The sequence below is a fragment of the Acanthochromis polyacanthus genome, chromosome 8 (genome assembly GCF_021347895.1).
Source record: "Acanthochromis polyacanthus isolate Apoly-LR-REF ecotype Palm Island chromosome 8, KAUST_Apoly_ChrSc, whole genome shotgun sequence".
Classification (NCBI taxonomy): Eukaryota; Metazoa; Chordata; class Actinopteri; family Pomacentridae; genus Acanthochromis; species Acanthochromis polyacanthus.
In genome coordinates, this window is record NC_067120.1 from 12790974 (window position 1) to 12814736 (window position 23763).

General features: G+C 40.2%; 4 protein-coding genes across 4 annotated transcripts; 2 read left to right on the forward strand and 2 right to left on the reverse strand.

Annotated features, from left to right (window-relative positions):
• Positions 1-1285: 1285 nt before the first annotated feature.
• On the forward strand, positions 1286-3793 carry LOC110949118 (zinc-binding protein A33-like). The gene is made up of 4 exons (XM_051951624.1): positions 1286-1525; positions 2878-2900; positions 2982-3100; positions 3186-3793. Exons 1-4 carry the CDS (start codon positions 1286-1288, stop codon positions 3734-3736), a joined length of 933 nt encoding a protein of 310 aa, XP_051807584.1. The 3' UTR covers positions 3737-3793.
• On the reverse strand, positions 2646-13052 carry ighmbp2 (immunoglobulin mu DNA binding protein 2). The gene is made up of 16 exons (XM_022189883.2): positions 12876-13052; positions 11706-11788; positions 11072-11241; positions 10785-10980; positions 10600-10697; positions 10262-10425; positions 9420-9620; positions 9187-9334; positions 8925-9099; positions 8368-8550; positions 7137-7255; positions 6955-7049; positions 6368-6491; positions 5458-6270; positions 5172-5371; positions 2646-4175 (listed from the first exon to the last, which is right to left on the reverse strand). Exons 2-16 carry the CDS (start codon positions 11780-11782, stop codon positions 3978-3980), a joined length of 2961 nt encoding a protein of 986 aa, XP_022045575.2. The 5' UTR covers positions 11783-11788; positions 12876-13052; the 3' UTR covers positions 2646-3977.
• A 104-nt stretch (positions 13053-13156) lies between these two features.
• chid1 (chitinase domain containing 1) lies at positions 13157-21341 on the forward strand. Its single transcript, XM_051951623.1, has 12 exons — positions 13157-13519; positions 13699-13842; positions 15186-15318; positions 16022-16069; positions 16810-16916; positions 17007-17068; positions 17157-17246; positions 17345-17446; positions 17572-17721; positions 20195-20275; positions 20376-20418; positions 20511-21341. Exons 1-12 carry the CDS (start codon positions 13415-13417, stop codon positions 20607-20609), a joined length of 1164 nt encoding a protein of 387 aa, XP_051807583.1. The 5' UTR covers positions 13157-13414; the 3' UTR covers positions 20610-21341.
• Positions 20850-23407, reverse strand: gatd1 (glutamine amidotransferase class 1 domain containing 1). The gene is made up of 7 exons (XM_022189869.2): positions 23255-23407; positions 23025-23101; positions 22121-22226; positions 21925-22032; positions 21757-21848; positions 21581-21674; positions 20850-21486 (listed from the first exon to the last, which is right to left on the reverse strand). The coding sequence occupies exons 1-7, from the start codon at positions 23301-23303 to the stop codon at positions 21371-21373; spliced, it is 642 nt and encodes a 213-aa protein (XP_022045561.1). The 5' UTR covers positions 23304-23407; the 3' UTR covers positions 20850-21370.
• Between the last annotated feature and the right edge of the window lie 356 nt (positions 23408-23763).

Below are 23763 nucleotides of genomic sequence, written 5' to 3' on the forward strand. Positions count from 1 at the left end.
CTGAAGGTTTTGCAAATTTTCAGAAATTTGGGGAATTTGTTTTGCTGAATTTTTGGATTTTTTTCTTCAGACAAGGAAACAACATTTGGTGCCCGTAAATGAGGACAACAGGAAGGTTAAAAGAGTTTGTACTTATCTCTGCTGCTAATTCTCAGACTGCAAAGTTAATGTCATAGCTACAGTGAGCAGTGTTATCCTGCACATTCTATTTAACCAGTCATACTAGTTGGCCAGCTTTTACTGGAGATTCCCACTTGTTCCGCCTACAATGACAACACCTGAAGAGCATGAACTCACTTTACAGGAACTCTTCAGCCTGATGGCAGCAAACACTGCGATCTCTGAGCAGGACTTGCTTTGTCCTCAGTGCTCTGAGATTTATTGTGTTCCTGTTCTTTTAAAATGCGGCCACAACATTTGCAGAGTTTGTTTACACAAATTCTGGGAATGGAAAGGATGTCGAGAATGTCCTGTGTGTGGCTGTGTGTCTGTCCCCGGGAGGCCACCTATCAATTTGGCACTAAAGATAGCTGCAGATGAGTATCAAGAGCGAAGGACCAGCAGGGATGGAGAAGTTTGTTTTCTTCACAATGAGAAGCTGAAGGTTTTTTGCAAAAACGACGAGGAGCCTATATGTCTTGTCTGCCAGATATCAAAGCAGCATAAAGTGCATGAGTGCTGCCCAGTGGAGGAGGCAGCTCACCAGAAAAAGGTAAAGTAAAAACAGAAACCGGGTAACACAAACACAGAGACGGGCTGATGACACAGACTGCACAAGACAAAGAAGACAATTCTATCAGCTATCTGCTATTTATAGCTTTGTAAAAGGGCTTCTAATGTGGCTTTAACCGATATCTAATGCCAGCTGTTCTCTACATTAATAATTATGTTGGTAAAATATCAATAAATAGTGAATGGATCCAAAGAAACATGGTTCAGCATGATTCATGAAACAAAACTACATAGAGAACGGGCAATTATTTGGTTTCAGTTCTTGACTTTAACTCATTAATGCTTCTTTGAACATTTCAGACAGAAATTTCAGCCATGCTGGAGTCCATGAAGAAAAAACTCAGACTACTGAACACGACAAAGGAGCAGTGGGAGGAAACAAAAAAATACATTCAGGTGAACATTTTTAAGTCCTTTATTGGTTTTCTTGTACCACCTGTAACTTAAATTTCACTTTTATGGCTGAATCTTGGTGCTATATTTCAAGGTAAGTGGAAAATCCGCCAGCATGACACACCAACACTTTGTTTACTGTAAATAACTAACTTTCTTGATGTCACAGACTCAAGTGTTTCAAAATGAGACAGCGATCAAGGCGGAGTTTGAGAAGCTCCACCAGTTCCTTTGGGAGGAGGAAAAAACTCGGCTGAAGGTGCTCAAACAGGAGGAGGAAACAAAGATCCAGGTGATGTGCAGGAAGCTGGAAGACATCAACGGTCAGATTAAAACTCTGTCCTCCACCATCAGTGACACGGAGGCAGCACTGACAGCGGAGGATTTACCTTTTTTAAAGGTACACTTACAACCAGTATTCAGACACACACAGACAAAATGCATGCCAATGGACATTTAAATCCACGTCTTCTCATGTTGAGGTCAAAATGTTGAAAAATGCTCAATACAGCAACTTAGTACATAATGAAAACTGTCAAAAATAAACCAGCCCCAGGATGGAAGACAGTGTGGATAATTAAAATGTTAATGATAAATAAAACCAGAATAAGATATTGTACATGATGAAAAGCTGTAAAAGCATACTAACAAAAAAATCTACTCAAATTCACATATTTTTCTATTAAAATTCAGGCTCACAAAAGCACAAAACATTCTTTTTTCTTCAAACCTTTTAGAGTCATATTTTTATATATATAAAACTAAAAATATGAGATAAGACTTCTCTTCTAAACTTAGATTTTGGGTATAGCTTTTCCACGACATTGGCCACTGTCTTGACAGTAAAATCCAGCGTGTTAATCGGGTGTGTTGGCTGGCAGCACTTAAACACAGCGCTGCTTTGAGCTCAGTGTCTGCATGCTGGTGATTAGCAGGTCCAACGTTTCCCATGTTCACTATCTAAGTTTTGCAGGCTGCTAATTCCCACAAAGCACAACAGAGAGCTGAGACTGATGAGAAGGTCACAGCTTTGACAGGTTTTTGATCATGAATAGCAGTGGACACACTGAAATGTTTTGTTGGTAATACAGGAAAAGTCTGTACATCATTATAATCATTGTCCTGTGGGGCTCATGCAAAGAGTTGTTGAGACTTTTCAGACTGAATTAAAGGGTAGTTTGAGTTAATAAAGTTTCTATCTATCTATCTATTGTTACTAAAAAGCCTGCTGTAGGCTGTAATGAGTATAGATACTTTTCTTTTTTATTTTGTTTTATTGCTCTTTGCCAAGTTAAATATTTCCAGGGGTGATTTCATCCATCTATGTTTGTGGTTAATATTTAACAGGTCTTTCCAGGTTCAGAATAGTGTTTGTGGGAGTGACTATGTAGTGACTAGAAGCATGATGAATCTCCTTACAGTAAAGGCCACAAATCTATTTCCTTATTCGAGAGAAATATATGCTAAAAACTTATAAAACAAAAAGTCTAACATTCTCGAGTAAATGAACCTCAAAATAATTCAAAAGGTGTTTAAATTCTTCTTTTTAATTCAGAGCTGGCTAAAACCTCTTACTCAGGCTGCCAGAAACTCCTCAATGCAGGAAAAACACCAAAGAATATGTGATGCAATATTGTCTCTACATTACCACCATGTTTGTTTAAACAAGTGTACACACTGGCCGTTCATGTGAGGTTTTTCTGACGGAGGATTTCATTAATGGAATGTATTTCTCCATTCCTTCAATTTCAGGACTACAGGCAGACAAAGAAACAGTAAGCATTACTCAGTACCTGCTAAAATCAGCACTAACTGTTTCCATCAGACAATGCTGTAATTATTTCAACATGTTTTAGGGCCAAATCCAACATTCGAGAGCCAGAATGTGTCAGAGCTATTCTGATAAATTCTGCACAGCATCTGGGACAACTTAAGTTTGGAATTTGGAAGAAGATGGCCAACATCGTCAGATATGGTGAGCAAACAGACAGCTGCCTGCGTGTTAAAGTTTACTCTAAGGTGTGTGATATTTTCAATCTAACGGACTTAATGTTTTACAGTTCCAATCACTCTGGATCCAAACACGGCCCAGTCCAACTTAGCATTCTCTGAAGAGCTGAGCTGTGTGCAGTACAGCAGCAAACAGCTGCTTCCTGACAACCCTGAACGCTGCACCAGCCGTGTGTGTGTGCTGGGAGCCGCCGGTTTTCTATCTGGAAAGCACAGCTGGACCGTAGACGTGGGCCAAGGCAAAGACTGGTACATCGGAGTGGCCCAGGAGTCCATCAAAAGAAAGAGCACCGTCTTCCTCAACCCCGCTGAGGGTTTCTGGGTAATTGGCCTGTGCAACGGAGACTCATTCTGGGCTCAGACATCTCCTCGCACCAAGCTGACGATGAAGCAGAAGCCCCAGAGGATTACCGTGGAGGTGGACTGTGACAAATCAAAAGTAGTTTTCATCAACGCAGCTGATTTGACAGTGATTCACACATTCAAAGACAAATTTACAGAGAGGATTTTTCCGTATTTCTCCCCCGGACTGTATATGGACGGAAAAATCTCCAGTCCGCTGACAATCTGTCCAATGAGGATCAAAGTGGATGTAGAATAGCTTCACACACAGCAGACATGCCTCTCCTGAGGGTTTATGTGAGGAGTGTGTGCTATAGTTAGTGACAAAAACAACAAACAAGTGATAAAGAATGTGATTTGATGAACAAATGTATACCATACTGCATCCAGTGCACATCAGAAGATCATATTTGATCAAACAAGGCTGTAAACATTTTCAGTTTCAACGATTTTCAGAACAGAGACATTTGATTTGTTAAATCATAGTTAATTTGGTGACATTAACCGTCTTTCTCCTTGGCTTTTTGTTTCCTTTGTGATGCCATGTCTTTCAGTTTAGAGTCCAGTTTTCTTTGCAGATAAGCTTTCTTATTGGGGTCCATGGATTTGTCTTTCTTCCCACTCCCGGCATAAAGAACGCCCTCTTTGCTAATTCTCATTCGAGCGTGAGATTTGGCTTTATCTCCACAGCCGTGAACCTGAAAAAGTGTTTATAACATGACAATCAGATTTTTGGGGAAAACACAGAATAGTTACAAGGTGTGGCCTATAAGTTTTTAGCAACAAATGTGTTATTATTTCAGGTAAACCACACCTACAGTGGGGCAAAAAAGTATTTAGTCAGCTACCAATTGTGCAAATTCTCCCACTTAAACTGATGACAGAGGTCTGTAATTTCATCATAGGTACACTTCAACTATGAGAGACAGAATATGGAGAAAAAAAATCCAGGAAATCACATTTCAGGATATTAAAAGAATTTATTTGTAAATTACGGTGGAAAATAAGTATTTGGTCACCTACAAACAAGCAAGCTCTCTGGCTCTCACAGACCTTTAACTTCTTCCTTAAGAAGCTCTTCTGTCCTCCGCTCGTTAGCTGTATTAATGGCACCTGTTTGAACTCGTTATCTGTATAACAGACACCTGTCCACAGCCTCAAACAGTCACACTCCAAACTCCACCATGACCAAAAGCAAAGAGCTGTTGAAGGACACCAGGAACAAAATTGTAGACCTGCACCAGGCTGGAAAGAGTGAATCTATAATAGACAAGCAGCTTGGTGTGAATAAATAACTGCATGGAGGAATGGACCAAAACACCAGCTACAGTGTGTGCAAACCTGGTGAAGAACTACTGTAAACGTTTGACCTCTGTCATTGACAACAAAGGTGATATTACAAAGTATTGAGTTGGACTTTTCTTATTGACCAAATACTTATTTTCCACCATAATTTACAAATAAATTATTTAAAAATCCTACAATGTGATTTCCTGGACTTTTTTTCCATACTCTGTCTCTCACAGTTGAAGAGTACCTATGATGAAAATTACAGACCTCTGTCATCATTTTAAGTGGGAGAACTTGGTGGCTGACTAAATACTTTTTGCCCCACTGTACATGGCCTAAAAAAAACAAAAACAAAACATACACACACCAAACCAAACACAGTGTTGCTGATGTCTGCCTCTCACCTCTGGTATGTGGTGACTGAGACAGTACTGTCTGTTGCAGAACAGGCAAAGCTGCCCAAGTGTCAGCACAGATGCTTTACACTTAACAAAGCTACAAACGCTGTCAGCCTTCATGACAGCGCTGATCAGTGTGTCAAAGTCATCATCTGGGGCAGCGGCAGCAGCGATGTCGCAGGCGCCAGCCTTGGTTCGGTTCTTTCCTGAGAAGAAAAAATGCAGAATGAAATTATCCACAGAGTATACATAAGAAAACACTTTAAGATGTTTCTTTTGGAAGTTTGCAAACCTTTGGCTTTCTTTGATGACTGGCTGGGAGCTGGAGGATTGTGGTTCTGTTGCTTCTTTTGTTGAGCATTTTCTTCCCTTTTCTGCTGCTCCCTCTTCATTCTCTCCAAATGTAAACTCTTCAGGTCTAATGCACGTGGACATGACGGCTCATTTTGGGGATCTGAGACTGTTTCCTCTTCCTGGGCTTCTTCTTGCGTCGGTTCCTCAGCTGGTGTTGCCCTCAGAGGCCTGGAGACAGTGATAGACCGGTCGCTCCCCTCTCCTTTGCTCTCATGAACGAGGCCCAGCTCCTCAGCTATCTGATGGACCAGCAGGCGGTCATGAGAGTTAAATGAAGACGGAAACTGTAGCTCCCCCTGATTCAGCTCCTTCATAAAGGTCTCTACCTGCTGTCTGATCTCAGCATACCTGCTCTCGTTCTGCTCTTGTTCTATCTTTGATGATGTGCAGGACTTCGTGTGCTTCTCTGAACCAGCAATATTTTCCTTATTGCTGCCACCGGTGGGTTTCTTCTGTCCTTGCTTTACCTTACTGGAAGGCTGATCTCTGACCTTCTGTTTGGTAGATGAGGAGGTGCTGGCAGACGCCGTCTTTGTGTCTTTGTGGTCGCGAGTGTAGTTCTGTGGAACGATATCTTGAATATACTCAAACGCTGTTCTGACCTCGCCAAACTCAGTCATGTGGTCGATCAGGGATTTCAGGAAAGCGTGATTCTGGACAGTTTGTGTGTCGCAAACAACAGCGATGTGGCGTCTTGCACGTGTAACAGCGACATTTATCCTCCTGTCCTCTGCCAGAAACCCAACTTCACCTGAAATAAAGGAATTCAAAAACATGTTTGTAAGTGAAAGGATAAATAATTCATGTTCAATGTGACAGAATCAACAAGTCTTCACATCAGAAATGACCTTTTCTGTTGGACCGAACTAACGACAAAACAACCGCTTCCTTCTCTCTGCCCTGAAAACCATCCACTGACTTTATCTCCAGCTCTGGATGCCTCGCAGAAAGTTTCTGACGTAGAAGATCAACCTTAACAGAGATTTTAAAAAACAAACAAGCATTAAAATTATAACATTCATTGATTTTAAGACAGCACAGTTTGATTCTTTGAAGACTGAAGTGTTCCTGTTTATCAAGACGCTAGTCTGAAATGTTTTTATACCTTATATAAAGTTTTATACGAACAATCTGAATATCTTGCAAAACAGTTGCTCAAAACTGTTTTGACAAATGATTGTTAAAAATATTAAACATTCCTCAATTCCAGTTCCTAATTTTTTTTTGAGGATTTGCTGGTATTTTCAGTCATATTTTATGGTAAATTCCATATTTTTTATGTTTTGGACTGCTGGTTGAACAAAACTGGCAATCTGTCTTGAGCTTCAAGAAATTATTATGGACATTTTTTGTTGTTTTCTCTGATATTTTATCGATACATAAATTCAGTAATCATGGAAATGAGCATCGTTGTAGTCTCAAATATGTGCCTTACCTGTAGATTGTAGGGAGCAATAACAGCAATGTCTTTAGCTTTGACTCCAGCTTCAGTCAGTGCTTTTATGTGCAGTTCAACGATGTCGACCTCACCTGAGGAAACGGTACGAAAACTGTTAAATCTCATACCACACAAAGAGTAGAAAAATCTGTTTTTATGCAATAAAAAATGTTTTTAACCTTGGTTGCCTTTGGACTGCTCATCTGTGACCTCCATTTCACTGAGACCACACCCTGCTGTGTCAATAAGAAGAAGTGGAACATTGGTCTCTTCGACACAGGAGACTCCTGTTAAATCTCTGTTTGGAACAAGGACAATATTTTTCAGAGTCACAGAAAATACAAATGTGAGATATTTTTGAAGGTAGTGTCTACAGATACGGACCCGTACCCATAGCCTGTGGCCTACGGATACGGCACTTTACCTTATCATAAATATTAATGAGACGGCTGATGAACGCGCTTTGTGATTGGCTGGTAATCCGACGTACATAAATATTAATGAGCCGGCTTGGTAATCCGAGTGATGAAGGCGCTTCCGTGATTCGAGGTGAATCTGCGTGCCGAGCCTGTCATGTCAGTCATCTGCTGTTCTCTTTTCTATCATGCATAACGTCTTATAAATATCATTATCTGACTTTTTCACGGCAGCGATTTGGGGGTTGAAATCAGCACTACTATTAAAAATAGCAAAACTTTTTATTCACGTGACCCTGTTCTAATAAAGCACAAACAGCAAACAAAACAAATGGCGGAACTAACAGCCAGCAAACTACAAGTATTTTTTTACCTTCAAAAGTAGCGACAGACTATTACATATTAACAACCTAAACAAAACCCTGACGTATTTTCAACGTCTGTCAACACAGACACTGCACGTCAGTCACTTTAATGTTAGCGGACTCTGTTGAATGGCTAAGTTACATAACCACAAACAAATCTCACAATATCACAGTAAATCGAGTTTGTGGGTTTTTTAAATTCATGCCGAATTAAAGAGCTGCTCCTCACCATTCACCAGTGTTTGTTTCATATTCGACATCCTTAATTTTATCTTGTAAATTAGCGTCCGAAATTAAATGGGAACATTTGCAATGGAGTTCGTCAGCCGCTTCCACCACTAAACGCCGTAAACTAATTAATAGGAACTGGACTTTAAACAATTTAGACACGCGTCTAAAAGCATAAAAACTACACTGTATAAAGTATGAGAGGAGACGGTGTATTTTTGGTTAAATTATACAATGTTCGCCGTCAAAGTCATTCATATAAACTGCCTGTAATGTGCAGCAAATAGTAGTTAACCGGTGCCAGCTCTTCAGTGACCTTAACGGGTCCGTACCTCTAGTACAGATGCTACGGGTACGGGTCCGTACCTGTAGCATCAACCATTTTTGAAATGGATTCTCACTTTAATAAATGCTTCTCCACAGAGCTGTGAGCGACTAGTCGTCCCTGGTACATCTCCTTGGAGGCCCAATCCATGATAGCGCTGTTCATGCGGTATTGAACTGTTAACATTCGGACCACAGAGTCTCCATACATCTGGATCAGTCTTTCCATAAGACTCAGGGACAAACCTTTTGATGCAGCCCTGCATGGGGGACAGAAGAGAGCAACATGTTACATACTGTAAAAATCACTTAACAAGATTCTTTAAAATGCCCTGAAACATTTTTCTTAATTGACTTATTTTTGTGACTGATTGGGAGGATTAAGAAAAAATAGCACACAGCAGTATAGAAATACTCCATCATAAAAGACAGATTTGAAAGAATGTAAAACTGTTTTGTTTCCAAATAGTTGCTTATATAGTCATAAATATGGAATTTTATAGAAAAATGCTTCAGAATTGTTGTTTGAAGAAGAACATTTCAGGTATGAGGAAAGAAAATACATTGTCACTGGATGAATGTTAAATCTGATTTACACATGAATGCATAAAAATAAGAAAACTTGTATTTTTACTTTTGTGATTTGATAGTAGGTGGTAGCTGCTTGTAGTCTCCAGCCAGGATACACTTGCGTGCTCTAAGCAGGGCGATCCAGCAGCTGCTCTCCAGGGCCTGAGCACACTCATCTATCACCACCCAATCAAAATGCTCTGCTGGCAGGAACTTCAGAGGGCCGTCATCACAAGCACCTGCAGACAGACAAGCGCTCTCTGATTGCCTTTCATCATCGCTGCTACAACTGAATCGCATTTTCTTTACCGGAGGCCGTTACTGACCTGTGTTGGTTGATAACACAACATCAGCACTCTTCAGGATCTGGGTGATAGCGGTTGCTTCCCTGCTTTTCAGCTCTTTTCTCAGCTCCCCTATTTCTCGTTTGAAGTTCACCCTCTCTCCTTTTTGCTGCATCTTCTTCATTCCCGTCTTAGAAAAAACACATCAAAGATCACAAATCTTTCAACGTGGCACTAGACTGGCACGAAGAAGGAGCTCAGACCGGTGTACTCACAAAAGCTTTATCAATGTCTTTACGGATGTCAGCGATGATGTTTGCATTGTCACTCTGAGCGAGGATGGCATCCAGCGAATGTTTCTGGATGGACTCCAGCAGCCTGGCAGGGTGACCCAGCCTCAGGACCTTGGCCTTGCAGCGAGCCAACGTCTCCACCAAATTATCCACAGCCACGTTTGACGGGGCACAGCACAAGACCTGCACAGCCAGAAAAGCACATTTATCAAAATAACAGTAGCTAGACAAAGATACCGCTATGACAAAATGCAGCAGCCTGCTCCGCCATCGGCTGCCCTCTGTTCCCTCTGGAGAACATCGCGACCTCCCGCTGCTTCAGCAGAGGAAAAAAGATGTGGGCAGACAGCACACACTCTGTCCAGAAGCTGTTCAGCCTGTTGCCATCAGGAAAGAGACTGAGATCCTCAAAATGCAGGACAAACAGGCTGAGAAACAGTTTCTATCCATGGTCCAGCAGACTCCTGAACTCCAAACACTTGTCTACCTGAATGCACAATGCCAGTTTTTTGCTGCTTTCGTGCAATTTCTTGACATATTTATTCTATTTTATTGGTTCTTATTCCGTTTAATTTATTAATGATGTCATTGTTAATACTGTTTTTTTATATATGTACATTTAATTGTATTATTTAATGTTGATATTTTCTTTCGTATTGTTTGTTGTTGTGTACTGTCCAGCGGAAGCTATTTATATTTTTGTCATGCCATGTATAATGACAATAAAGCCATTGTATTCTATTCAACCAACACACAAATACAAGATAGCTAATTAGTAGAGACAAAATATTCTCTTCTACACAAATAAATTGAACTTGTAGCACCTTCTGGCCTTGCTTGACAGCTTGCAGGATGATCTCTACCACAGTGGTGGTTTTCCCTGTGCCTGGAGGTCCATGAATCACAGCCAGTTCCCTCTGAGACAGAGCAAAGGACACAGCTTCTCTCTGGGAGTCATCCAAGTTTGAGTTAAAGAATTCAACCTCATCTGGAGAAACAAAACAAAAACACACACAGAATTAATCTGTAGACTATGATATTATTACAGGTTTTAGGTTCTGAAGTCAACAGCATTCTACATAATAATGTGACACCATTTCAAAACTACACCTTCACAGAAAAATCAGCAGGACTATTTTGATTAGATAAAAGTTTCACTTACTTGGCTGAGACTGAGAAGAAGGTTTTGTTTCTCCAAAGAGAACATTTATCAAGTTGCCAGCTGGTCCACTGCTGTATCCATTTAGTGCATTCAAGGCACTACAAGAACAAAACAGTGAAATTAAGATGCTTCAAGGTTTCTTTATTTCCACACCCTGTGATAGTTTATCTGCAGATGTTACTCACTTTTTCATTCGTTTGTAGGTGACGTCATTCGCTAACTTCAGGAGGTTGTAAAGACCATCGGCATCAAAACTGAGCCCATCCTTTAAGTCATCCAAGGCCACACTCACTGATGCCTGACTGACTCTTGTCACTATTCCTGTACAGATCTGTGAGGCTGCAGTGCATCCAGCAGTGTCATACAAACCGACTATATCACCTGCAATGAAAGACACAGTGTATAACCTCACAGGAATTACAACACAAAATCAAAATTTCAACAGCACAAATGTTTTATTCTTCCATCTCACCTGGTCCAAAGCTGTTGCTTGGCAGAGACGAGAAACCAAGATGCTTTCTTGGCACTAGAACGACAACTGTGCGACCATACAGGCCTGTAGACTGACTTCCTATCTGCAGCTTCAGCAGGCAAACCCCTTTATTTTGAAGATCCTTGAGAGAAATGTTCTCCTGCCATATTCTAGGGGGACACAATTATGATTAATATCATAAGATTTAGTTTTTTAAAATGTTGTGGGAACGACATTGCAGAATGAGGCCAAAGCCGTGCTTTACTTATGCAATGATCTCTCTAAAGGCACTTAAAAAGTTACAAATGTTGCATATAATAGTTGGTTTACCTGTCTGGGAGACCTCTACTCAGGCTATAAAAAGTTAACAAACGTCTAGCATCTTCTCTGGCGCTGAAAGTGTGTCATGAAAAATGCAATATTTTTACTTTCCACGTCTGCATGGCTGTGTCGCCCGATTTGCCCATGTCATGTATTGATGATGTTTGAAGCATGACCCACACCAGGGGGTAAAATTTGAAATTGTGCTACTCATTTTTTTATCTGTCGCCTCCAAAGTCAAAGAAACAAAATTGCAATTTTGAGTGTCCCCTTTTCTAAAAAAATGACACAGCCTCTACGTTTGTTATCATACCTGGTCTCTTCTATTTCAGCCTCCCGCTCCTCTTGTAGAAGCTCAAGGGTCGTGGACACAAATTTTTCCAAAGCCATCGCTTACTAAAAGACCAAAAATGATAATCAGTTATCAAAACATTTCATCTACAGACAACAGAAAACAGAACAGTCTTGCCTTAGTTACTCCTGTTATGTTGTAAAGTTAATTCCACAAGGTTACATTTCACTGGTGGATTTAACAATGTGATTCAAGGATCAGCTAAATTCCCGTTACAGAGGGACAATCTTAAAGGTCGTGGAAGTACAATTTGTCGAATGATATACTTCAGAACAGGTACTTCCACTTTACTGATTTTTATTCTTGAAATAATAAAAACAGGCAAGTGACTCAGGCAACCTGACTTCCTCGGGCTCACTCCACAGTCTCAGGGCCCCAGCTGTAAACACTCTGTTCCCTTCAGTTTTTAAGATGAGCAAAGAAATAAAAGAACAAACAAATCCTGCCCAAACATCTCAAAGGTCATACCTGTGTTCATCTGTACTAAGAAGTCTGTAATAAATAGGAATAAGATCAGAATGGACCCTAAACAGGATAAATTAAATCCTATAATCTATCCTAAAACAGTAAAGATGCTTTCAGAGGTGAATATTGTACTTAAAGCCACTTCTTTTGTTTGTAGTACAAATAAACTGAATTAAATTGAATTTGAATTGCACATATATGCTTTGCTTTACAGCTCTATCATAAACTTCATTAGTAAAATCCACAAATGTAACATTACACTGGGGTCAGTCTGCTGCTGAATGAGTTGTCTTTGACACTTTGGGTGCATTTACTTGAAATGCACTCACTAGATCCTTACTTGTGTTGTATCTACTCTATAGATACAGATAAGATATATTTGAATTTAGGACTTTTGACTGTAGAGGAGTAATTTTTAATTGTGAATTGCACGTGTATCTCACAGAACAGACATACTCCACTATGGTTTATTTTGTTTAATACAGTGCCGGGTTCTACCTCTCAAACCCTATTATTACATTTACTTGTAGTTAATGTAAGAAAAATAAGAGCAGGAACTTGTATTAGTAGTTTAAATGTTTGCTGTAGGTAACTGCTGACATGTTAGCTAACAGCACAACACTCAGTTTACTTTAGCTACCGTTAGCCAAACAGAAGGACACTTACGGTGAGATATATGAAGACACACCGACGCAGCAGAGGACAGAAAAAGCAAAGTTTACGGCTAGTTAATAAAATAATCTCTGGTAATATCTCCTCCAGTTTTCCATTAGTGTGTCTGTTTGGCTCATGTTGACTTCTTCGGCTAGCATGCTAACATGCTATCCACAGCGCCCCCTGTTTGCTCGGCTGACCTCTCTGCTCCCACTCGCACAAGCTTTATTTTGAAAAACACAAAACCGAGGACGTTACCGGGTTCGTTGACGCTCAGAAACACGTTGATGTGAGTTTTCAGTCAAACAGACACCTACCGAGCAACAGCCAGAGACACGGTGTTCACCATAAATCCAGGTTTTTAGTCGCAGCAGCATGAGCCGGGCCGTCGTGGGCCGCTTCTGTGCTTATTGTCGGAGCTGAGGAGGACTTGCTGCTGTTGAATCTGTCACAGCTCAGTCAGGAAGGAAGCAACTGCACTGAAAACCTGCACACCTGACGGAGACCATTTTTCATTTTACTGCTCTTTTATTTCACCGCCTTTTTTGGAAATGAGAGGGACGTTGGTGCTGCTGCATGTCTTGTCATGCTGCTGGCTGGTCAGCGGCACACTTTCAAAAACTGACGCAAAGAAGTCGCACAAAGCTGAGACTGAGGTGAGGAAACTTCACCTGTGTGGTCATGCAGGGCTCCTGTAATTGCTTGGGGTGTCAGTGGACTTACCAGAATTATCCTGAATCAGACAGAGGCCCCCTATCCAGCATGTGTCCTGTCAGGTTTGTGGTTATCTGTCACTGAAATGTGCTTTGTTTCTGTTTACTCTTGTTGTTTTTAGACATCTCCAGCTGAACAGTCAGTGCTGGACAGAGGCCTGGTGGTGTCAAACCTGCAGTGGAAGGACATAGTGAAGGAGGAAAAGAGACACTGTGCCCACATTAAGAAAACATTTCAAGGTCCAGTGCTTGGATATGTCACACCTGTAAGTCTGACGTCCACTCACCGACATGTCTACGCTCTCTGTTTCTCTTGATAACACTGTTATCACAACAGTCAGAAAGGACAAGTTCAGATTCCGCTCAGTCTGCAAAATTCAGTGAAAAGGTCACATGGTTTCCTGAATGTGAGGTTGCTGAATGAAGCTTCTAGTGTTACAGTCTTTTACTGCAAAAATTCACTCCAAAAGTTGTTTTTTTTTTTGCATACTAAAATAAGAAATAGTATCATACAACTGACAGAAGGCTAGCTTTTTTGACAGTAATTTATTCATGCAACTGCAGGTTTTCAATTGTGGTGGATTTGATGTTTGTTTTTGTTTTTTTTTGTCAAATGTGTCGGCAAATTTAAAATCTGTTAGTTATGGGCTGCCTTAAATGAACATTTAGGTTCATTTTAAGTTGTTTCCTGAGGTTTGATACAGCAAACAGTGATTAAAAACTATATTATCACTGCTGCTAACAATAAAAATAAGATTTTGAATCATATTAGTAACAGCTTGACATGACAGTAATCTGGCGTTGCATCTGTAAACTTATTCAATGCCTCCATCTCTCATGCTGGAGGAAGGGAAAATTTCTTGCATGCTGTGGAGAGCAGGAGTGACCGTAGCAAAAATAAATTCTCCTGCAGAATTTTCAACTTATGCTTTAATATTTTATGTGTATGTTGTGACTAGGGATCGTCCAGTTATCATCATGGCCAAACGTCAGGCATGATTTCAGCATTTTTCCGGTTATCGTTATTTTTAGAAACTTATCCCTGAATAAGCTGTATTTATTTTAAAAAGCTCTACTTTGACGCTGATGCAGCTTTTTCTCTGTATCGCCAATCTGTGGTCTTGAGCAACATCCTGACTACAGCACTATTTAAATTGGTTGTATGTATTGAAGGATGAGCGTTGGAAAGCTCTCTTTGAAATAAACATGTATTCACTTTTGTTGCATTCAGTTTTTAACTTTGGGCTCTGTATTTTTGATGTACTCTTTCTAAACTACTTGTTTTTGATTGCTCATAAGAGGAAATACTCTGCTGTTGAACTTGGAGGAAATGCAACTTTTGAGAGAAGATAAGAAGTGATTCTGCACAGGCTTGTGCTCACTTCTGTGTTATACTATATGCTAAATATAAATAAACTCAGGCTTTTCAACAAATGCGGTAATTTTGATACCAATACTAAAATTTTACTGCAAACATTCATTAGTTCCCCATAATGGTCATCAGTCATTTGATTACTAATAACTGATGTTTGTCCTGCAAAACCATATCAGATAGCCACTAGTTTCGACTCAGTATCTGAATTAAAAGTCTCATTTTCCCTTCCTGCAGTGGAATTCCCACGGCTATGATATTGCTAAGACGTTTGGCTCCAAACTAACATCAGTGTCTCCAGTGTGGCTTCAGCTCCGCCGACGAGGACCTGAAACCTTTGACGTTACGGGACTCCACGATCATGACCCAGGTAGATGATTCACGTCAATGACAGCCAAATGGGAATTCTCTACTTTATTTTACTTATTAACCCTCCTGTTGTCTTCATTTATGGGTACTAAAAATGTTGTTTCCTTCTCTGAAAAAAATCCAAAAATTCTGCAAATAAATTCCCAAAATTTCTGAAAATTTGGAAAACCTTCAGGAAGAAAATTCCAATAATTCCTTAAAAGTTTCATTTAAAAGTTTTATTTAAAAAAAACACCCAAATTTGGCTGGAAAATCCTTGTAAATATTTTCAAAAAATGAGTAAAAATCTTCTAAAAAAAATCCTAAAAATATCTAAAGTGATTTTATATATATATATATATATATATATATATGTGTGTGTGTGTGTGTGTGTGTGTGTGTATATATAAGTAAAACCTCAGATATTTTCTGAAGAGCATTCACAAAAAAATCAACCAAAATCCAGTGAAATTTGCTGTGAATGTTTGTGAATGTTCTTCAGAAAATATCAGATATAACATTTCTTTTTTCCACCAAAAAATTTTCCAAAATTCCCCAAAAATGTTGAAAATGTGGACATCAGAAGTTTCACAGTGAAAATATATTTTTCTCCACATTTTCAAACTTTAAATGGGTCAATTTGACCCGCAGGACAACACGAGGGTTAAAAGCATCACTGCAAATGGCTAATGTATATGAACTAAAATGATCTTTTGTCTTTCCAGGCTGGGTCAAAGCTGTTCGCAAGTCTAACAAAAAGTCAGGATGGGTGAGTTGATGTCCTCCTCACTCACTGCCTACAATAAAAGTCAGATCTGTTGATGTGTGTCAGTTCAGGTGGGTTCCTAGCCTAGCAGCGCTAGACAACCCACGGCAACGAATTTAATTCTCTGCCAGGGTGGGTCTAGTTACCCTCCATAAGGCTCGAGGCTGGATGCTCCTAAAACTGGCCGGACCAATCACCATGAAGTGTAGAGTCAGAAGGCGGGCGTCACGAAGTGACGACAGAGGCGTGACGATTCTGACAGAAACAAGCAGCACAATAAACAGTTATCTTTCGACTCGGCTTTGGCCACAGCCCTTAAAGATTTGAAGCTAAAATTCAACTTGAAAGATAAACAAAGGATGGCACTGAAGTGTTTAATTGAGAAGAAAGACGTATTGGGACTTATGCCGACGGGATATGGCAAATCCTTAACACACCAGTTGGCTCCGCGGCTCCGCTGGTTGGGAAGCTAACGGGACTTAGCCACAATCTGCCGGTGCTCTCGGAACTACGTCAGCCTATTCGTTGCGTTGATTGGTTGTTTACCTACCCAATTGCTGCAGAGGGATTTGATAGACAACCTTTTAGCCCGCCTCCCTCCCTGTCGAGCTTCCCTAGACCCTTGTGCCGTCAGAAACATGGGTGTAGCGTGGCTCGGCTAGTGGGTACTGAGTCGATACTGAGTCGAAACTAGTGCTAGTGGGTTCCGACAAAACAGTTGCTTTATTTTGCATTTCTGACCCTCAGTGCCTCGGCTGTTATTTGACGGCTGGTCCTACCAGGATTATATGAGCGTGCTGGGAAGTGAGGATGAAATTGAGGAGCTGGGAGGTGAGCTGGTGGATGTTGCAAAGGTAATACGGTCAAGTGTTTATCTTTAATTCCCTTGAAACAGAGTTCTGTTTGTTCTTTGTCCCTTTAATGTGAATACTGTGGCCTTGCAGACTGAAGGTTTCGATGGCTTCACCTTGGAGCTGTGGAGCCAGCTGGGAGGCAACAAAAGAAAGTGAGTTCTTCTATTGCCAGACCAATATTGGACACTTTTTTATTTCTGGGGTAAATTAGAAAATAAATGTGTCATCTTTTCCTTTCAGGGAACTGGTCCATTTGGTGAAACACATATGTGAGATTTTAAAAGCTAAAAGACTGGACTGCATTCTTGTTATTCCACCTGCTGTGACAAGGTGAATTAAACAGTTTTATATTCTGCAACTATAAATGCTTAAAAAAAAAATCAGTGTGACTGATACTGAACAGCGTTTGTCATTTTCATGTTTGTCAGTACGGGGCAGCCGGGTATGTTTGGCAGGGAGGAGTTTGAGCAGTTGGCTCCGGCCGTCGATGGATTCAGCCTCATGACATACGACTACTCCAGCGGTTCCAGGTGAGTCCACAGGCACAAGGGGCGTCCATATGTTTCAGGTAGAAATGGAAATGTTGACTCACAGCTACAAGAAGATACACAGCAGATTCAGACAATATACTGAGGTGTGTGTTGTTTCTTGACAGACCAGGCCCGAGCTCTCCCCTGCCCTGGGTGAGAGACTGTGTTCTCCAACTTGCCCCAAACCCTCAGTGGAGGCAAAAGATCTTAATTGGTCTCAATTTGTATGGCCTTGATTTTGCAAGTCAAGGAACAGAGCCGATTCTTGGCGGAAGGTAAGATAATACTGTGACTATTGCTGGAATACTTACTTTTTAGCAGCTACAGTTTGTTTTGTTTGTTTTTAATGTTTCAATCCTTTTGAGTACAGTGGTTCCTCGTCATATAGCGGTTTACTTTTCACGGTCTCATTGTATCGCGGGATTATGCGGTATGTAGGCATTTTTATATATTAACTAATGTGGCAAGCTGTGTTCAAACAAAGGAGAAGCTATATCTGCCTTTGATGCGCTCTGCAAATGGTAGATGTTTTTTTTTTTTTGACATACAGAGAGTGATGCTATTGAAAATGTGGCAGGAAGTCATCAAACACGCTACACGTCACACTTCTGACAACATGACACTTAACCAAAAATAAATAGGCTGACGAAACCACACAAACACAAGTAACACTAACTGAATTTCCCTTCGGGGATGAATAAAGTGATTCTATTCTATTCTAACATAAACCACAATAGTGACATTTAAACCCCCAACACCCTGAACTCCCATGGTGCATTGCAGCAAAACAGCTCAGTCATAGCAACCGACTCTGCGATCGCTACATTATTTTGATTATTTTTGCGGTAAAATAAGCATTTTCTAACCTAATAAATGAAAACTATATATATATATATATATATATATGAAAAGATAATAGTTAAAACATATCAAAGAATATTTAATTGAAATAAAACTCAGAGTACAGCACTGGGTGCTGATTGGCTCAGCGACCAGTCTCCTCTGTCTCTTGTGTGTAGCAGCATTCAGCATCTCACCTTGCCCATTTCACATAAGCGTCTGATCGCTGCACATAGTGTTGCTCTGTGGTGTGGTGCGCTGTGTGAGGAGGGTTTATGAAGTCTAAAAAATATATATAAGTAATGAAAAAATATCGTCGCAACTTCGCGGATTTTCACCTATCGCGGGGGGGTCTGAAACGTAACCCCTGCGATAGACAAGGGACCACTGTATTTCACAAATTCACCATTACCCTCCTACACTTTTGTTGGACTCACAGAAAATTATTAAAATTGATGCTGCAAGACCCACAGATACGTGCTGTATCCAAAATCCTTCTCTTGTTCACTCTTTCACTACCTCCTATGTAACATCCAGTCAGGAGGATATTTCATAGTGGTCAGCAAGCTGGGATTTCTGACGCTTATCATCATTTTACATCATCACTAACGCATGTAGAGACGCTCTGTGATCATTTTGGAACCCGGTTGCATTTAAGGATACATGCCACAGGCACTACTTTTTTTTGTTCCACAGTAAAATTCTTGAAGGGACTATAAAAGGAATACATTTATATGAAAAAAGCAGGCTCCACTGTTTAGAGTATTCTGACTCATAGTGCAGATTTGGGGTATTTCCACTGCAGTAATTTACTCTGGTTCTTTCCCTCTTCCACTCTCTGCAATTTATTGTTTTTAAAATCCCCTTAGCTACAGTAAACAACAACCTGCGAGCAGCAACCTATAAGCTGAAAATAGCAAGTTTACTAACGACTTGGATCTTGCATTGAGACAAGTCTGCTGGGCTCTTTTGGTGAATTATCCATTTCATTGACAGTCCTCGCTTCTGTGTGCAAATGTTCCACCGCAGTGATTCCTCCATGAATATCTTGCAGGGGCCTTATTACTGCCTCCTGGGTGTTGCACTGCTCAAGATGATTGTGATTGTTTTCCAAAAATAAAAAAGCTTTTTTTCCCTCTGTGGTAGAATAATAATGAAGTACAGCCAGACCATCCTCCAGCAATGACACAGTGTTGTGGATAAGTCTGATTAGAGAGACCAAGAACCAAAGTTTTTTTTACTCCATGTGCAATAATTGCTGTCAAAACCTGGTGCCTACATCACCCAAAACGGCAGCTAATCCTGAATACCGTTCCATAATGCCGGCCTCAAGCAGGGATAAGGAACAGGCTACAGATGTTTGGTCAAGTAATCTTTCCTCTCACCCCATACATGTCATTTTTTTACATTTTCAAACCTGACTGATGCTCATTTGACTTGTCATTTAGAAGATTTCACAAAGCGGTCTGTGACTCAACATTTTTTTTTTTTTTTTTTTTACAGAATCATCCCTGTAAATAAGTGGATTGCCCTTGAAAGTATTCTTTTGTTAAAATATTCTAGACCAGATAAACAAGATTTAGAGTTTAAGGGAAAAAATACATCTTTTGTGTGGGGCGTGGCTTGATTAGATTTGAGTGACACTGATGTGGCAACAACCACACAGCTGTTATCAGATATTCAATCAAATGTTGCTAAACTCCACTTGTTGCTCAGAAATGCGTGACCTCAACTGTTTCCAATGAAAACGCATATTTTCTATGAAGTAATCAAAACTTTTCAGACTTTAGAAGAACACACTGAGCTTTATATTCTAATAAGAAGCAGAGGGAAATCATTGCAAAATGCTGACTGACAGGTTTTAAGGTTTATTTTCCCAACTCTCTACGTTTGTCTGATTTCCTGCAGGTACATCGAGATTTTGCGAGAACACAGGCCAAAACTGGTGTGGGATGAATATTCTGCTGAACATTATTTCAACTACAAGAGGTACTAATTTAGTAACACACTGAATCAACAACATATGGCTTGAATCTGAAACTCCCAGGAGCCTCCATTAACAACATCTGTCCCTTCCCTCTCATGTCAGGAACAATGCGGTGAAGCATGTGGTGTACTATCCGTCACTGAAGGTAAAACTTGACTTTTTGTTAGAGAAAATAACAGCCATGATATTTTAGGTTAACGGTGATTTAAGATTAACAGTATTTTAATTGCTTTGCAGTCAATCTACCAAAGGATCTCTTTAGCTACTGAGCTGGGAACAGGAATTTCCTTATGGGAATTAGGACAAGGACTGGATTATTTTTATGATCTTCTCTGAGAGATGGACTTGTTGGGGAAGATAATGGAGCTTGGATTTTTCTTTTTCACAGAACTCGGTGGTGTATGCAGGTTATTGTTTTTTTCTTTGTCTCTCTGAGAAATCAAAATGAACTCTGAAATGAGCCATGGATGGGGTTTGGTTAATACACAACTTGTTTGAGGGTCATGAATGTTGAGAAATTGTGTCTACATGTACGAAACAGAGGTTTACTGATTTAAAAGGTTCTTGGAGCAAACAGAAGGTACTTCAGTGCATTTTATTTCTTCTCATTGTGGAAAAAAACGTACAGTTCAATCAGAGTGCAGTAGCACATCTGCATTCAGCAACAAAAAGGTGCATGATCGTCATCAATGTGTATAAATTTTAAATGAAGGGGTTTGTTTGTGTTCGGAGGAGCTTGTGTGCGACAGACACCGGCAGCATCTGTTCAGTGCTAAACTCGAAATCATCTCTGCTCCTGGAACCAGCTGTGCTCGTTGAAAAGATTCATCCATCATCAAGAATACATCTGCTCCTGGAAAAAGTGTGCTCATTTTTTCTAATATTCAAATCAAGACATTCAACTGTGTGGCTTTTATTCGTTTTATAATAACAACATTGACAAGTAATGAAGTTGTATTTGCAGTTTTGCCAAACATCTGCTCTGACCCAGCATCTTCCAATATTTGTTCAAGATAAGTGTTTGTTTACTTACATGAATATAAATGTGGGACAACTAAGCTGTTGAAATTGAGTGCTCCAGGTGTCTTTTTTTTTTCTTATTTGGCAGTACAGAGCAGGATTAGATTATTTACAGCAAGTGAGGTTGACTGCATATTCTGTCCAGTTATTAGGTGTCTGTCTACGACTATGTGCAGGGCGTCTTCTTGACTTGCTGGAAAACACAGAGATGAACATGAGATGGTTTTAGAAATGATGAGAAATCATTATCTATTAATTCAGTGTCTGTGCTCTACAGGTCAGCTCACCTGTGTATGATCCACCGCTGTCTTTTACAAAGTCTTCTACAATCAAGGGCAGGTTGGCAAAGTCCGGCCTCCGCACCAGTTCAAACACTGACGGCTTGTAAGACAAACAGTGAAAACATGTTAACTAGATGACTATATTAAGACACATTTGACTCGTGTGTCCTAAGAACGCTCACCCCTGTTAAGCTGTAGCCGCTGAAAATCCACCTCTGTCCTTCAGTGGCACAACACAGGGCTGACACTCCCTGTCCCACTGCACACACAGGCTCTGGGCAGACAGAAAAACAGCATGCATCAAAATGTCAGAAAAGACGTGCAGATTTTAAAATTAGCACCAGACTCACTTTGTTGCGAGATGAATTGTGTGAGAATGCGGTGCAGAGAGCCGCTGTGTGCCAGGTCGTTCAGCGCTCCAGGACAGTCCGGGATGAGCAGTGCCTGGTATCGGGCACCTTGGAAGGGTCAAAATGACATAAATGAACAGAGTCTGACCGTCAGCAGATGAGAGAAGAGCCAATTACCATGAATGAATATCCTCACCATCTATAGATTCAAGTTTGGCTGGTGTTGCGTAGGGTTTCACATTGAAGTCCTGCACCCATCTAGCTGTACTTTCATCTACTCCAACAAAGTCTATTGACTTCCCCTGCAATTCAAAGAGACACTTAACACGTAGTATGAAGCACTGAGGTGACATTGTGTTGACCAGTGATTACATCTTAAAATGTCTATCCATGATATCTGCAGTCTAGCCAGAATAATCAAATGTTTACCCATGGTGAATCCAGTGTTGATAATAGTGTGTATGTACTCCAGTAATAATGCTACAAACATGGCTTCATTATTCTGCATTCTTTGGCATATTGTTCAGATATTGGAAATAATTGCTGTTTATACTCCTGAATAACATTTTCACTTCACAGCTGTAACAATTTCAAGTGCTCTATTAAGATAAACTTCCAAGCCGGGGTATATAGTGAAAACGGGCTTTAGAGTGATGTAGGGGACTTAATGTTTTTTTTTTGGGGGGGGGGGCTTATGTCCATAACACATTATTAAGTTTTTGTTTATTTAATGTCTCATTTATATATTTTATACTCTTCTGGAAGAGATAATTACATTTTTTCTTGCACTTGTCTGGATATTCTACTCCTGTTGTGTTGACGGATCGAGATACATTTTTAAAGGTTTGCACTTTCAGTAAAAGGTGTTTGTCAGAGAACAGCTCAACTTTTAAGATCACAGGTTGGATTTCAGACACTCATAAATTCAAAGCCATTTTCATAAAAGCTCCAAGAAAACACGTTGAAAGAAAAAAAATCTTTTTATCCTTTTCCTATGCGGTTGCCATGGACACCGGTGCGTAACCGCCTGACGCAGTGACGTGCTGAGGTCACAGAGGGAAGTTGAAGCTAACTAGCTGCTAGCTTTCAGATAGTCTTACCCCAGGTGTGGCTGTCTGGAGGTTAAACGCTGAGCTGCAGAGATTGAAGGACTGATGGAAAGATTTTGCTGACACCCCTGAATGAACAAAACATATAATTTTAAACGCTTTAAAAGAGCACGGTATACATCTGCTTAGCTAGCTGTAGCAGGTGATGCTGTTCGAGCTTCAACAACAACTGGACTGTCACCGATACAAAACTTATTTAAACTACGAACTAACGAACCCACCTTGAGGAGACGCACTCGCCACTATTAAACAGGTTGGTTTCGCAGACATTTCATTGACCTGTGCTTGAAATTATTAAGACAATATGTGGAAGAAACGATGCAAAAGAAACAGACGAGGAAGAAGTAGTCAGCTGACAACAACCTCCGCCCAGATAATTTCAGCATAAAAGTCAAAAACCTCTGGGGAGGAAAAAGGAGTGGAAATAATAATAAATGCGAAGCACCTTTTATTTGCGTACCAACAAAGAAACTGTATATTTTATATTCATTTTAAAATTCTATTGTTAGCTAAGGCTGTGCTATACGTACAAAACTAAATAAACAATGAAGGCCTTTCAATGAAAAATCAATCAGTGCCTCTCACCTAACACCTTCAGGATCATTTGATTGCGTACAAAATCTTTAGCATATTGAGTAAACATAAGCAATGCAAAAATGTACCATCATATCATAAATATAGAGTGAAGTACATAAAGATGGAACAAAATTTTGCACTTTTTCACTCCATC